The sequence below is a fragment of the Myodes glareolus genome, chromosome 3, assembly GCF_982192425.1.
Source record: "Myodes glareolus chromosome 3, mMyoGla1.1, whole genome shotgun sequence".
In the NCBI taxonomy this organism is placed as follows: domain Eukaryota; kingdom Metazoa; phylum Chordata; class Mammalia; order Rodentia; family Cricetidae; genus Myodes; species Myodes glareolus.
Window position 1 is genome coordinate 62,487,413 of NC_142028.1, and position 14,389 is coordinate 62,501,801.

The following is a 14,389-nucleotide window of genomic DNA, read 5'->3' on the forward strand; positions in this document are numbered from 1 at the left end:
TTTTGTTTTTTGTTTTTCAAGACAGGATTTCTCTGTAGCTTTGGGGCCTGTCCTGGAACTAGCTCTTGTTGACCAGGCTGGCCTCGAACTCACAGAGATCCGCCTGCCTCTGCCTCCCAAATGCTGGAATTAAAGGCGTGCGCCACCACTGCCCAGCGAATTTTTTTAAAACTTTTTCTTAGCAAGGCAAGTTTCCTTTAGAAAACTCAGTGTCTATCTTGGCTTACCTAGAGATCTGTATTTTAAACTATGGACACATAGACAAGAGGCATCATGTTAGAATCACAAGGTCTTTCTACTGTGAGTCTGAGAGAGGATAACTATGAATTTCTTCATAAAATTGACTGTCTTTCTTTCTAATGGTCTCTGCTAGGTAACATCACACAGATTGCCATCTCAGAGGAGAGCATGGAAGAAGCTGGACTGGAGTGGAACTCGGCACTCACTGCTGCTGTCACCATGGCCACAGATGAGGGCATAAAAAAGGACTCTGAAGAAATTTCAGGTACTTTCCTGTGTAGCTCATGTATTCCTTGTGTAGCTCGCGCCTTCCTGTGGGTTTATGACCTTGTTTATGCACAGAGCAGCCATCTTCGTGACTTCTGGGCTTCCTCATAAACATGAATACTAACTAGAGCTGGAATCAGCTCCATTTAACCTGAGCAATCATCCAGACAGTTGTGAGCTGCCATGTGGGTGCTGGGAATTGAACCCTCCAGGTCCTTTGGAAGAGCAGCCAGTGCTCTTAACCACTGAGCATCTCTCCAGTGCTCCACTTTCTCCTTTTGATCATTCATTTAATAAATATTTGTTGCCTATTTGATTCTGTTGCTATTTGCTGTATACATACATGAAGAGACTTAGTCTTCACCCTAGGGAAACTTACAGACCCTCCCACCCAGCTGTTTGGTTTAGTGTAGAACTAGAGAAAATATATTTAATTAATATTTAGTTTAATATCTTTATTAGTTAACATTTATAAAATTAAATCTTAGCTAATTGAAAGCAAAATTAAAATTGAATTTAATCAAGTAATACTTAATCTTAATTATTGAATGCCTACTTAATATTTGACTGAATATTTTTATTGAACTAAGATGTCTGTTTTTATAGCCAGAATTATAACAAGTCAAGGGCAATTATCCCAAGCCCCTACTGTCTGAAGGGGCTAATAATTAGGTACCAACTCATGGACACAGCTAGTCTTTTATGTTTTAGCATAAAATCCTTTCTAATTGAAATTAGCATTATAGACGTGCTGAGGTATCTGGTAATGTCTACCTTCTGTCTTATCCCTCCTGTGCCAGAGGACACTTTGATGTTCTGGAAAGGAATAGCTGATGTAGGGTTGATGGAGGAGGTCGTCTGTAATATTCAGAAGGAGATAGAGGAACTTCTCAGGGGCGTTCAGCAGCGGCTCCTGCAGGCTCCCTTCCAGGTCACAGGTAAGTGCACTGAGCCTGGTACTAGCCTTCCTTTCTTTGAGCGTTCACAACTGTGCTCAGGTTCCTGTTCACCCCACGACTCTAAGGCAGAGGAACCATTCTCTTCATTTTACAGATAAGGAAAGTAAAGTTTGTAAAAATTAAGTAATTGTTTTTCATGGCTCATGACTGTGTTTTGTTCATTTATGTGGTCCTGGAGGTTTAACTTGGCCCCAGCATACCAGGCAAGCACTCTTCTACTGAGGTAGAGCCTCAGCCTTCTTTTACTTTAGCATTGACTGGGTTTTACTTGTTCATTTATTTATTGGTTGGTTGGTTGGTTGGTTGATTGATTGGTTTTTCGAGACAGGGTTTCTCTGTGAAACAGTCCTGGCTGTTCTGGAACTCACTTTGTAGACCAGGCTGGCTTCAAACTCACAGAGATTCACCTGCCTCTGCCTCCCAGGTCCTGGGATTAAAGGTGTGCACCACCACCACCTGACATTAACTGGGTTTTAAACTTTGGGTTGGTATGTTTAGCTACTTGGCTCTGTACTTTTTCCTCAGTAAGGCATTCTCTCCCTTTTTTTCTTTTTCTTTCTTTCTTTTTTTTTTTTTGTTTTTCGAGTCAAGGTTTCTCTGTAGCTTTGGAGCCTATCTTGGAACTAGCTCTTGTAGACCAGGCTGGCCTCGAACTCACAGAGACCCACCTGCCTCTCCCTCCTGAGTGTTGGGATTAAAGGTGTGTGCCACCACTGCCTGCCAGAATCCTTATCTTGCTTCCTCTGTGTCTGCCTTTCTTCTTCCCAGATTTTTCCTAGTCTGGTTGTCCTACCTATACTTCCTGCCTGGCTACTGGCCAATCAGCATTTTATTAAACCAATATGAGGGACAAATCTTTACAGTGTATAGGAGCATTATTCCACAGCAATATCTTATTGTTTTAAAGATTTTATTTTTATTTTTCAATTATGTTGTTTTAAAAGTTTCTATTACTGTGGTAAAACAACATAGCAAAAGCAGCTTGGGTATGTGTCAGGGAAGGGTTGACTTTATTGTATGTTTCCAGGTCACACTATCACCGAGGGAAGTCAGGGCAAGAACTGAAGCAGAGGCCATGGAGGGGTTTTGCTTTCTGGCCTGTTCCCATGGTTTGCTCAACCTGCTTTTTTTTTTCTTTTAAAGATTTATTCATTTATTATGTATAGTGTTCTGCCTGCATGTCTGCCTGCAGGCCAGAAGAGGGCGCCAGATCTCACTAAATGACTGTGAGCCACCTTATGGTTGCTGGGAATTGAACGCAGGTCCTCTGGAAGAGCAGCCAGTGCTCTTAATCACAGAGCCATCTCCCCAGCCCCTCAGCCTACCTTTTTATAGCACCCAGGACCACCAGCCCAGGGGTGACACTGCCCACAGTGAGCTGGAAACTCTCACATCAATCTTCAATCAAGAAATCATCAATTGTGGACTAGATATCTTGTTCATACTAATAGGGTTATGATGAGGCCTCACAGTTTGTATGTTCACTGAATTCTTGTTGTTGTTGTTGTTTGTTTTGTTTTGTTTTGTCTTTCTTTGTAGCTTTGGAGCCTATCCTGGAACTCATTCTGTAGACCATGCTGGCTTCGAACTCACAGAGATCTGCCTGTTTCTGTCTCTCCTGAGTGCTGGGATTAAAGTTGTGCACCACCACTGCCCGCCTGTCTGTTCACTGAATTTTCTTTTTTAAAGATTTATTTATTTATTACGTATACAGTGTTTTTGCCTGCCTGTATGCCTGTACACCAGAAAAGGGCACCAGATCTTATTACAGATGATTGTATGTCACCATGTGGTTGCTGGGAATTGAACTCAGGACCTCTGGAAGAGCAGCCAGTGCTCTTAACCACTGAGCCATTTCTCCAAAACCTGCTCACTGAATTTTTTTTTTTTTTTGAGACAGGGTTTCTCTGTAGCTTTGAAGCCTGTCCTGGAACTGTCCAGGCTAGCCTCAAACTCACAGAGATCCGCCTGCCTCTGCCTTCCGAGTGCTGGGATTAAAGGCGTGTGCCACCATTGCCCAGCTTCACTGAATTCTTAAACTTGTTAGTTTTTTTTTTTTTTTAGATTTATTTGTTTGTTTGTTTTTTGGTTTTTTTTTTTTTTTGAAACAGGGTTTCTCTGTGTGACAGCTCTGGCTGTCCTGGAATTCACAGAGATCTGCCTGCTTCTGCCTCCTAAATGCTGGGATTAAAGTTGTAAAGCACCATACCCAGCTTTAATATGTATTTTTTGTGACAGGGTCCCATGTATCCCAAGCTATCCTCAAACTTTATATAGCCAAGGTTGACCTTGAATTCCTCCCGCTTCCCCGTGCTTAGTGCTGTGTTTAGAGGCCTGAACCATGAAATCCAGCTTTACTTACATTTATTTATTTATTTATTTATTTATTTATTTATTTATTTACTTGTTGTGCATGCATGGGGGGGGTAATGTAATCCATGCCATAGTTCATATGTGGAGGCCAGAGGACAACTTGCAATTGTTTTATTCTATCCTATAGGTCCCAAGAGTCAAACTCAGATCACTGGAGTTGGCAGCAAACCCCCTTCCTTACCTGCTGAGCCATCTCCTTGGCTCTGTTTATTTATTGTTTTCAGCCCTGGAGATGAAACAAAGGGCTTTGCATGTGTCAAGGAAGTGTTCTATCAGAACAAACTCCCACCTTAGTTTAAATTAATCTGTGCTTGGAATGAAGCCCAAGCAGATAATGCAGAAAACTGTGGTACTTGTTTTCATAGTAGAAAAAAAGGCCTTTGATGCCAGGCGGTGAGCTTAGAACAGAAACCTGCATTTTGGAAGTTAGGCATATAATGAGCCAGGAGAAAGAAACAGGCAGAAAGAACAAAGGTCTTGGAGAGACAGTATCTGGTGAGTACAAAGAACTATAGGAACCTGGGTGGTGGTGGCACACACATTTGTTTGTTTGTTTGTTTGTTTTTAATGCTTTTTCAGACAGGGTTTCTCCGTCACTTTGGAGCCTGTCCTGGAACTAGCTCTTGTAGACCAGACTGGGTGGCACACACCTTTATTCCCAGTACTTCGAATACAAAGACAAGAGGATCTCTGTGAGTTCGAGGCTAGCCTGGTCAACAAAGTCTACAAATTTAGTTCCAAGACAGCTAGAAATCCTGTCTTGAAAAACAAACAAACAAACAAAAAAGAATTCTAGGAAAACCCAGAATAACTGTTGCGGTGGGTGAGACTGAGGGTGCAGATAAGTACGGTGTGTTTGTTGTTGTTGTTGTTGCTGTTGTTGTTTGAGAGAGGGTCTCTCTGCATAGCCTTGACTGTCCTAGAACTCACTCTGTGGACCAGGCTAGCCTCACTGCTGTCTCTCCCTCCTGAGTTCTAGAAAAGGTATGTGCCACCACACCCAGCCATTTAGTGGGTTTTTTTTGAGATGTGGTTTTTTAATCTATAACCCAGGTTGGCCTTCAGTTCAAGGCAGTGATCTCACCTCAGCCTCACCAAATGCTAGGATTACAGGTGAGCCGTCATACCTGACCTATTGTGTATTTGGAAATGGAATCTCATCATATTGCCCAGGCTGATCTTGAGCTCCTAGGATCAAATTATCCTGCTTCAGCCTCCAGAATAGATACAGCTAGAGTTTTCCGCCACCACATCTGGCTTTTACCATCCTGTTTTCCAAACCATGGGTCAGAATTTATAACTAAATGCAAGGTTTAGTCTTTGTTGTTCTTTTTTTGTTTGTTAGTTTTGAGATGGGGTTTTACTATTTAACTTTAGCTGTCCTAGAATTTGCTGTGTTGACCTGCTGGCCTCAAACTCACAGAGATCTGTCTGCCTCTGCCTTTCAAGTGCTGAGATTAAAAGCATGCACCACTATGCGTGTATTTTTTTAATTATTTATTTTGGACTGTAAATATGGTTCAGAGGTTAAGAGCACTGGCTACTCTTCCAGGGGTCCGAAGTTCAATTCCCAGCAACTACATGGTGGCTAACAACCATCTATTATAAGATTTGGTGCCCTCTTCTGGCTTACACACATACATGAAGGTAGAATAAATAAATCTTTTTTAAAGAAAGAAAAGATTTCCCCAGGTGATGGTGGTACATGCTTGTAATCCCAGCACTTGGGAGGCAGAGTCAGGCAGATTTCAGTGAGTTCAAGGCTAGCCTGGTCTACAAAATGAGTTCCAGGACAACCAGGGCTGTTACACAGAGAAACACTGTCTCGGGGCAGGGGGAGATTTATTTATTTCACCTTTTTATGTATTTTTGCTTTTTGTCTTTGTAATGGTAGGGATTGGACCAGCATGCTAAGCAAGCACCCCACCGCTTGTAGGAAGATCTTCAAATATATTCTAAAATCAAAATTAAATAAATGTGGTAAATTTGGGCTAAAAAGCTTGCTAGTCAAGCAGTGGTGTACGCCTTTAATCCCCAGCACTGGGAGGCAGAGGCAGAAGGATCTCTACGAGTTCAAGGCCAGCCTGGTCTACAGAGCAAGTTCCAGGATAGCCAAAGTGGTTACACAGAGAAAACCCTGTTTCAAAAAGCAAACCAACAAATATTAAAATTGCCAGGCATGGTGGTGAGTACTTGTTGACCCAGAACTAAAGATGTGAATGTAGGATTCAAGGCTATTCTTGGCCAATTTGAGACCAGCCTGGGCATGAAGATCCTTTCTCAAAACCAGCACCACCACAGCAATTATTGAACTGTGTTTAAGAGAATTCTATAGTTTCTTCATTTTTTTTCTTGTTGTGGGTAAGGGGAGGTGTGATTGTATAGGTCAGCATGGCCTAGAACTCACTCTGTAGCTTAAGCTAGCCTTGAACTCCTGATTGTACTGCCTCCATCTCCCAAGCATACAGCTCCACTCTGGGCTTCTGGTTCTTTCAGGTCTTTAACTAGCACAACAGAGCAGGGGCTGTTTGGGTTCTACAGGCCTGTGCTTTGTTTCCAATAGATGCTGCTGTTTTGAACAATGTGGCACATACATTTGGCCTAATGGACACAGTCAAGAGAGTTTTGGACAACAGACGGAAGCAAGTGGAACAGGGCGAGGGGCAGTTTCTCTACACCCTGGCAGGTACGTGAACTCACCTCTCTTCTGAGACACGTGCTCTTTGGAGGGTTGATGTGTCACTAGGTTATTCTGATAATCTAGGAATGTATGTGGCGGGAGACACGACTCAGCTTTCCTTTTTATTACATTATTAATGTGGCTATTTTTGCTAACTATGGATTTTGTACATTTTCCATTGTCATAATCATAAATTATGACTGGGGAGATGACTGACTGAACTGGTAAAATCTTGGCTCTATATACATGAGGACTTGCACTGTAGTCCAGGCTGTCCTGGAACTCACAGAGATCCACCTGCCTCTATTGGGATCAAAGGTGTGCACCACCATCACCTGGCTGGTTTAAATGTTCTTTTTTTTTTTTTAAGGTTTATTTAATGTATATGGTGATCTATGCCAGAAGAGGGCATCAGATCCCATTGTAGGTGACTGTAAGCCATCTTGTGGTTGCTGGGAATTGAACTCTGAAAGAACAGCCAATACTCAACCTCTGAGCCATCTCTCCAGCCCCGGTTTAAATGTTCTTAAATGATAGATCTGATTGATGAAGTTAGCCAGTGAGCCAGCCAGTCTAGCTTAATTGGTAAGTTGCAGGCCAGTGAGATACTGTGTCTTAAAGGAGATAAACACTTAGTCCTCTTGTCTGCACATGCATCTACATATACGTGCTCATACATGTACACTTACACACATGAGCAAACCACAAAAGGTAAAACAAAAATGTTATACCATGCCTCTTAATTGTGTACAATTTAAAATATATATAGGTGTGGCTAGAAAGACAGCTCAGCATTATTTTAAGAATATACTTCCTCCTTCCAGAGAGTCCTAGTTCTGTTCCCAACACCTGCATCAGGTGGCTCACAACCACCTGTAACTCCAGCTCTGGCTTATCTGATGCCTTCTCTGGCCTCCACAGAGGCCAGGGTGTGTTCTCTTACATGTATATGCACACATGCATGCACACACAAGACAAATAATTAAAAATAAAAATTTAATTAAAAAATATATATTTGTGTCTGTGTATGTTGGGAGGTGTAGCTCAGTGCTAAAGCATGTTCTTAAAATGCTCCTGCCCTGCATGTAAATCACCTGCTTGTGAAAGGGGGAAAGACCATGGAAGGCTTCTTTGATTTGTATTTTGTCAAGAGGTGAAAACATGCAGAGGAGTATGTGGGGTTGAGTAAAGTAAGACCACAGTTTTGATAGACTCGGAACTGTTGCCTCACTCATGATCACACCGTTAAGTGCAGTTACTAAAAGGTTAAAAATAAAAATCATCTCCATAAGTTATTTGAGAAACATTGGTGTGACTTGCCTGAGACTACACAGTGTAAAGCCATGACAGGATCCTGTGTCTTCCGACCCCTTGGTTAATGTTCCCTAGATGACATTTTTTCCCACTAAGTCTAGCTGTTTGGATGTTGTTTTGTTTTTTCCCCTCATAGACTTGGAACGGCAGTTGGAAGAGCAAAAAAAGCAAGCCCAAGATCCTAGACTGAAATCTCAGACGGTTCAAAATGTGGTACTGATGCCTGTGAGCACCCCAAAGCCTCCAAAAAGACCCCGGCTCCAGCGGCCAGCCTCCACCACCGTCCTGAGCCCTTCTCCTGTGCAGCAGCCTCAGTTCACTGTTATCTCACCCATCACCATCACCCCCGTGGGGCAGTCCTTCTCCATGGGCAATATTCCAGTGGCCACTCTGAGCCAGGGCTCCAGTCCTGTGACTGTCCACACGCTGCCTTCTGGCCCGCAGCTCTTCCGCTATGCCACAGTGGTTTCCTCTGCCAAGAACAGCTCATCAGACACAGTGACCATCCACCCTTCATCGAGCTTGGCACTGCTAAGCTCTACCACTATGCAGGATGGCAGTACCCTGGGCAATATGGCCACGATGGTGAGCCCTGTGGAGCTGGTGGCCATGGAGTCTGGCCTGACTTCAGCAATCCAGGCAGTTGAAAGCTCCTCAGAGGATGGGCAGACCATCATTGAAATTGACCCAGCCCCAGATCCTGAGGCTGAAGACAATGAGGGCAAAGCAGTCATCTTGGAGACAGAGCTGAGGACTGAGGAGAAAGTGGTGGCTGAGATGGAAGAACACCAGCATCAAGTCCACAATGTGGAGATTGTGGTCTTGGAGGACTAATTGGGGATGGGGTCAAGAACTTTGTTTTGGTTTGAAATTTTAATTATGTTTATTTTTATCATTGTCCCATTCATTTCCACATAGAACCTTTTTTTTTTAAAAAAAAAAACAAACTACAAAAATCTCGTTGTAACTGACAATGTTGGGTTCCTTCTACCCCCTCACTGACAAATGGACAGAACAAGCTACCTTTCCTGAAGTTAGGAACAGGTCATCCGGTGTCCTAATCGTCTTACCCCAAGGAAGGTATTGCTTTTAGGGGAGGTGTCAAAATAACCAGGAACCCTTTCCAGAATAGTCTGTCTGTATACACATGCATGGGTTCACTCTTGTAAAGATGTGTTGACCACTCTTGTAAAGATGTGTTGACCAAACTCTGGAGCACAGACCTGACACTGGAAGACGGCCAGCTCTGCCTATCCTGGATATGGCCTCAGAGGCCAGTGCAAAATGCTCAAACAAAAGGAAGTTGAACTCTGCCTAGAGTGGGAAGTAGCATGCCATCAGCAGCTTACTTGGGGAAGTTCTTTGGCAAGGAGGGGGCAAGGAATGATCTTCCAGAGGTGCATCTGATGCCCCCTCGAGCTCTTTGAGGGATAGGTACGATTTTGAGAAGAGGCCAGTGATATGCAGAATGGCACACAGCAAACAGTGATTGTCACAGCTGTGCTTTTGGGATAGCTCACCTTGCCCCCAGTCTTGTCAAAGCCCTCACCCTCTTCACCGAGGATTATTAGTCCATTCCTTTGCAGACTGTGATGTGGCATAAATTGCTCTAGACCTTGGACTGTGGCTGTCATGAGATGGGGCTCCAAGGCCATCATTTTTCTTTCTTGACTCCAGGAATGGAAGAGTTCCTCATGCAGACCAGCTGCTATTTTCGGGAGCCCTGCATGCAAGTGTGTGTGGTGTGTGTGTGGTGTGGTGTGGTGTGTGTGGGGTGGGGTGGTGGTGGTGTGTGTATACCTATTTTGGCTTTGGAACCAAAAGCAGTCACTCACTTGGTGCTTCCCCTTCTCTTCATCCTTCAGTCTCCCGGATCCCACGTTCTGCAGCTTTTTGGCTGATGTGAGAGCAGTGACAGGTGCCTGCCTGCCTTCATTGCTTTTGAGAGTCACTTCTTCTGTTTATGCCACAGATGCGTCTGGGAGATACTGAGCTCATAAAAAGACTTAGGCTTGGCAGGGAAGACTGGAAACACCTCCAGCCTTTCCTGAGGCATGGACTAGACGTCTCCTGAGTGAGCTGAAGTCCCTGGGAAAGAAATGTTTTCTGTGACAGTAGTGTCTGGGGGTGGGGGCTGTTTGTCTGCTTAGACCTGGGTCACCTTCCATGCTGCGGTCCCTTCACTTTGACCCTCTTCAGTGTTTGGGAAGAGGGAACAGTTTGAATTCTTTAATTACCCGTTTCTGATTTCTTTAATTAATTATATTGTTCACTGTGCTAGGGAAAATATAGACACCCTACAGATGACTTAAATAGGCTAGAAAAGCACACAGTTTAGGAGTTGGAGCATTTATTATTAGTAGTATTATTATTAAAAGTAAAATTTTGACCTTAGTTTCTATTAAAAAAAAAGGAAAATGCCTGCCTAAACCTGTCTTCCTACCTGCAGGTTTTGGAAACTATAAAGCAACTGAGAACTGTGTCCTCCCATCTCTTCGATGGCCATATATAGCCAGAAAACCCTCAGGTCTCTGAAGACCCTAAGAGTGGGGTTTCTGAACTCTATTCAGATGCATTTTAGCTTCAAACTGGACTTTTCAGAATATTTAATTGGGCTGGGGACAGAGCTCGGTGGGTAAAGTGCTCACCTAGCACACATGCAACTCTGGCTTCAGTCTCCACCATGAATAAAGTAGGCATGGGGGCACATGCCTTTGATCCTTGGGGAGTAGAGACGAGATAGAAGGCTCAGAAATTCAAGGTCATTCTCAGCCCTGTAGCAAGTTCAAGACTAACCTGGAATACACAAAATGCTGTCTCAAAAAAATCCGTTTTGAACAAGCTTTTGGTCCTTTATACATTTTTAGTGAAGAAACTGGAATTTATTTCTGGCTTCCATAGGTTTTCTGTTAATACATAAGAATTTTTATTACACTTATTTATCCGAGAGAGTGTGTGTGTAGTGGAGAGCTTGCTCTGGTGTCTGTGGAGGTCAGAGAACAACCTACAGGAGCCAGTTCTCTCCTTCCACTGTGTGTGCCTGGGGATTGAACTCAGGTTGCCAGGCATGGTGGCAAGCAACCTCATCCACTGAGCCATCTTGCCAGCCCTAAAGGTTTCAGGCTAAGTCTGAAACTATTACTTGAACCTAGAAAGCCACATGTCACTCCTGTTGTACTCTGTAGGTCATTTCTCTCTCCCAAAGATGAGAGAACCCATTCAGGACCCAGGAGGAGCCTTGGAGTCTAGGGACAGTCTCACTCAGGTTCATTCCTTTGCTGTCACAACTATAGCATAAAAGTTCATGTGGGCTTCGTGCTTCCAAAGTCAGATGTCCTCTTGGGACAGAGCCTGTTTACTTTCAACATTCTGGCAGGTGGGTTACATGAGCTTGGCTGTTTTCCTGGTCTTCCAATTGCTGTCATTGCTAGCTGCTGTGGTACTCGTGAGGATGAGATCTCTCCCAGCCTGGTCTAGATCATTTCAGATGGGGTGAGACACCTGCAAGTTATTGCAATGAAATTACTCCTCAGGCTGACTTGATGGTAGCTATCTTTTCTCTAGCCATTCATTAAATAAACATTTATAAGTCCAGTCTATGTATAAGTACTGCACGCTAACCAACTGCGCCACCGGAGCCCCAGTAAGAACCATGAAGATTCAGGTTTTGTGCTAGACACTGACCATGCAGACAATCCCTGTTCTCAAGGAGTTCATACCCAGACCTCTTCTGCACTTTACCGCATGTCAGCGTCTTTGATTTCTTCCGGAACCTTGTTTTATCTGAAGCATTGAGAAGCTTTCGAAGACTTTAGTTCCGAGGTTTTGACAGGCTGGCAAAGTTACAGAGGTGAAGCGACCCCTAGCTAGATACTACATCAAATCATTGTGTTGGGAGGAGTGTAGCTGTGGACTGTTAGCCTGGGGTTAAGGACAGAGGATTAAGCACCTGTCTCAGCTTGGAGTATGAATTGAGATTCAGCAAATCTTCTTGGAGAAAGTATGCACAAGCTTATTTTCAAATACTTGGTCTACGTATACAAGAGTAACTCTCTAGTCCCGCCTGCTGCTTCTGCTGGAAGACCCAGGCCCTAGTCAGTGACAGTGTCTATTGGAAGCACCTACTGGAGAAAGTGGGGTCAATCCTGAGCTGGTAACTATCAGATGGGGCCTGGGGCTTCATCTACGGCGTGGCTGGGGGTTCTTTGGTAGAGGTGAATTTCTTGACTTTCCTGCCAAGTGTTTTTCAAAAAGCCCTTACAGTGTGCTTTGTCTAGCACATCTTCCTGCTTGACCCCTGCCCTGTTGCCTTGTTCTTGCCCCTTCTTTCTGTGTCTCTGTCTCTTTCTTTCTGGGCAGGGTCTCTGTGTAGCTCTGGCTGTTCTAGAACTCACTCTGTAGATCAACCTGGCCTTGAATTTAGAGATCTACCTGCCTCTGCCTCTCAAATGCTGGGTTTAAAGCATTTGCCACACAACACATAGCTCTTGTTACTCTATTTCTAGGCTTTCAAGGAGTTGTGTTGCATGCCAATCTATAATCCCAGCACTAGGGGCAGTTGCAGGATAACCTCAAGACCTTGCCTCACAAAACAAAACATTTAGGCTAACACATCACAAAACAAAAAGTTACCCTGCTTTTTGTCCCCTCCCACCATGGACAATAGACATTTAAGATTCAAAGCCACCACTTCAGTGTGTACTTCCCCTTGCTTCCTGCCGTAGTAGGAGGGGGAATCAAATATTAATCAAGTATTAATCAAAATATCTTGCTGGGTGGTGGTGGCACATGTCTTTAATCCCAGCACTCAGGAGGCAGAGGCAGGCAGATCTCTGTGAGTTTGAGGCCAGCCTGGTCTACAAGAGCTAGTTCCAGGACAGGCCCTCAAAACTATAGAGAAACCCTGTCTCGAAAAACCAAAAGAAAAAAGAAAAAATCTTGGAAATTAATATCCAGGATCCAGGTGCTTCTTTTTTTATTTTAAATATTTATTTATTTATTATGTATACAATATTCTGTGTATGTCTGAAGGCCAGAAGAGGGCACCAGACCTCATTACAGATGGTTGTGAGCCACCATATGGTTGCTGGGAATTGAACTCAGGACCTTTGGAAGAACAAGCAATGCTCTTAACCACTGAGCCATCTCTCCAGCCCCAGGTGCTTCTTTTAATGTTGGTGATTTATCTCATTTCATGAAAGACATCGGAGGTGAATGGGTATGGAGAGTACTGGTTTTATTTACTAAAAGTTTACATCGTGTGTCTGTGTGTGTGTGTGTGTGTCATGCCAGGGTACAAAGTGTCTTGGTCAAAGGACAGCTTTCAGGAGTCAATGCTCTGCTTCCACCATGTGGGTACCAGAAATCAAATGCAGTTCACCAGGCTTGGCAAGCAAGCACTTTTACTCACTGAGTCATCTTGCTGGCCAAGATATAGCTTTGTTTTAATTTTTTTTTAAAAAAAATTATGTCTATAAATGTTTTTGTTGGAAGTGTGTATGTACACCACATGTATGCCTGCTCTCTGAGAAAGTCAGAAGAGGGTTTCAGATCCCCTGGAACTAGAGTTAGGGATGGTTGTCAGTCACCTTGTGGGTGCTGGAAATCAACCCAGGTTCTCTGGAAGAGCAAATGTTCTTAACCACTGAGCCATCTCTTCAGTTCAATGTAAGTAGCAAAAGTGCATTGTGAAATACTGAGTCACTGAGTCAAACTGGTCCAGAATGGAGGACTATCTAGGAGGCAGATAAGGCACTTCCCCCCAAAAAAAGATTGAATTCTGAAAATAGCAATGAAGTAGTGGTTTGTTTTGGTCAGTACTTACTGAGGATAAAGTCGGTGAGGGGAAGTTAGACTCAGGCTACCCCTGCACTTCCAGAAGACTTCCTAGTACAGGTATCACTTGGAGGTGAGGCAGATTCCTTCCATCTAGAATCAGTCTTCCCTGGGAAATCCTGCTGTAGTGGTGGGGTGTGAATCAACACCCCTTGACTGGCAGGCCAAGGCCCCAAGCTGAGAAAATTCTAGTATAGTCTGTAATGTATGAATGAACAGCCAAGGTAGACCAAGGTGTGGTGGGGCCTACCTGAAACCCTTCAGACGGAGGCCAGAAGAGCCCGAGTTTGAGATCAGCCTGGGTTTTGCAGGAAAATCCTGTTTCAAACAAGCAAACACCAAGAACCAACTTTGTCAGTGACTCCAGGGGATTCTTTTTACCACCTCTTCCTCCGCAACGTCTGTTCTCCACTCTGAGTCCTTTGACAGGCCCCCCTCAGCCCTGAAACACTTCCCCAGCTTGATTTAACACAGTTGGAGAATTTACTTCCAAATCCCACAAGCCACACTGCTACATCATCCTTCCTCTTCAGCTCTTACTTTTAGGGGCCATACTTTGGTTCCTATGCTCTGTCATGTTAGTAACTCTGCCTGCATGCCCATGTTTGTTCAGTAGTATATTTTAAGATTCATTTATTTATATAGTTTATGTATATAGGTGTTTTTATCTGCATGCACATCTGCACATCAGAGGAAAACTTATCCCATGGAATTGGAGCTT

The 14,389-nt window shown here is 43.8% G+C and overlaps 1 protein-coding gene across 2 annotated transcripts in view; it reads left to right on the forward strand.

The window, feature by feature from the left end:
• The window catches only part of Gmeb1 (glucocorticoid modulatory element binding protein 1), a 39,871-nt gene extending 28,444 nt beyond the window's left edge, over positions 1-11,427 (forward strand). For both annotated transcript variants that reach the window (XM_087904539.1, XM_087904540.1), the window contains exons 7-10: positions 374-505; positions 1,308-1,445; positions 6,403-6,525; positions 7,970-11,427. In XM_087904539.1, coding sequence (XP_087760665.1) covers positions 374-505; positions 1,308-1,445; positions 6,403-6,525; positions 7,970-8,667 — 1,091 coding nt within the window. In that variant the 3' untranslated portion in view covers positions 8,668-11,427. The remainder of the gene's footprint in view (positions 1-373; positions 506-1,307; positions 1,446-6,402; positions 6,526-7,969) is intronic.
• Positions 11,428-14,389: the final 2,962 nt, after the last annotated feature.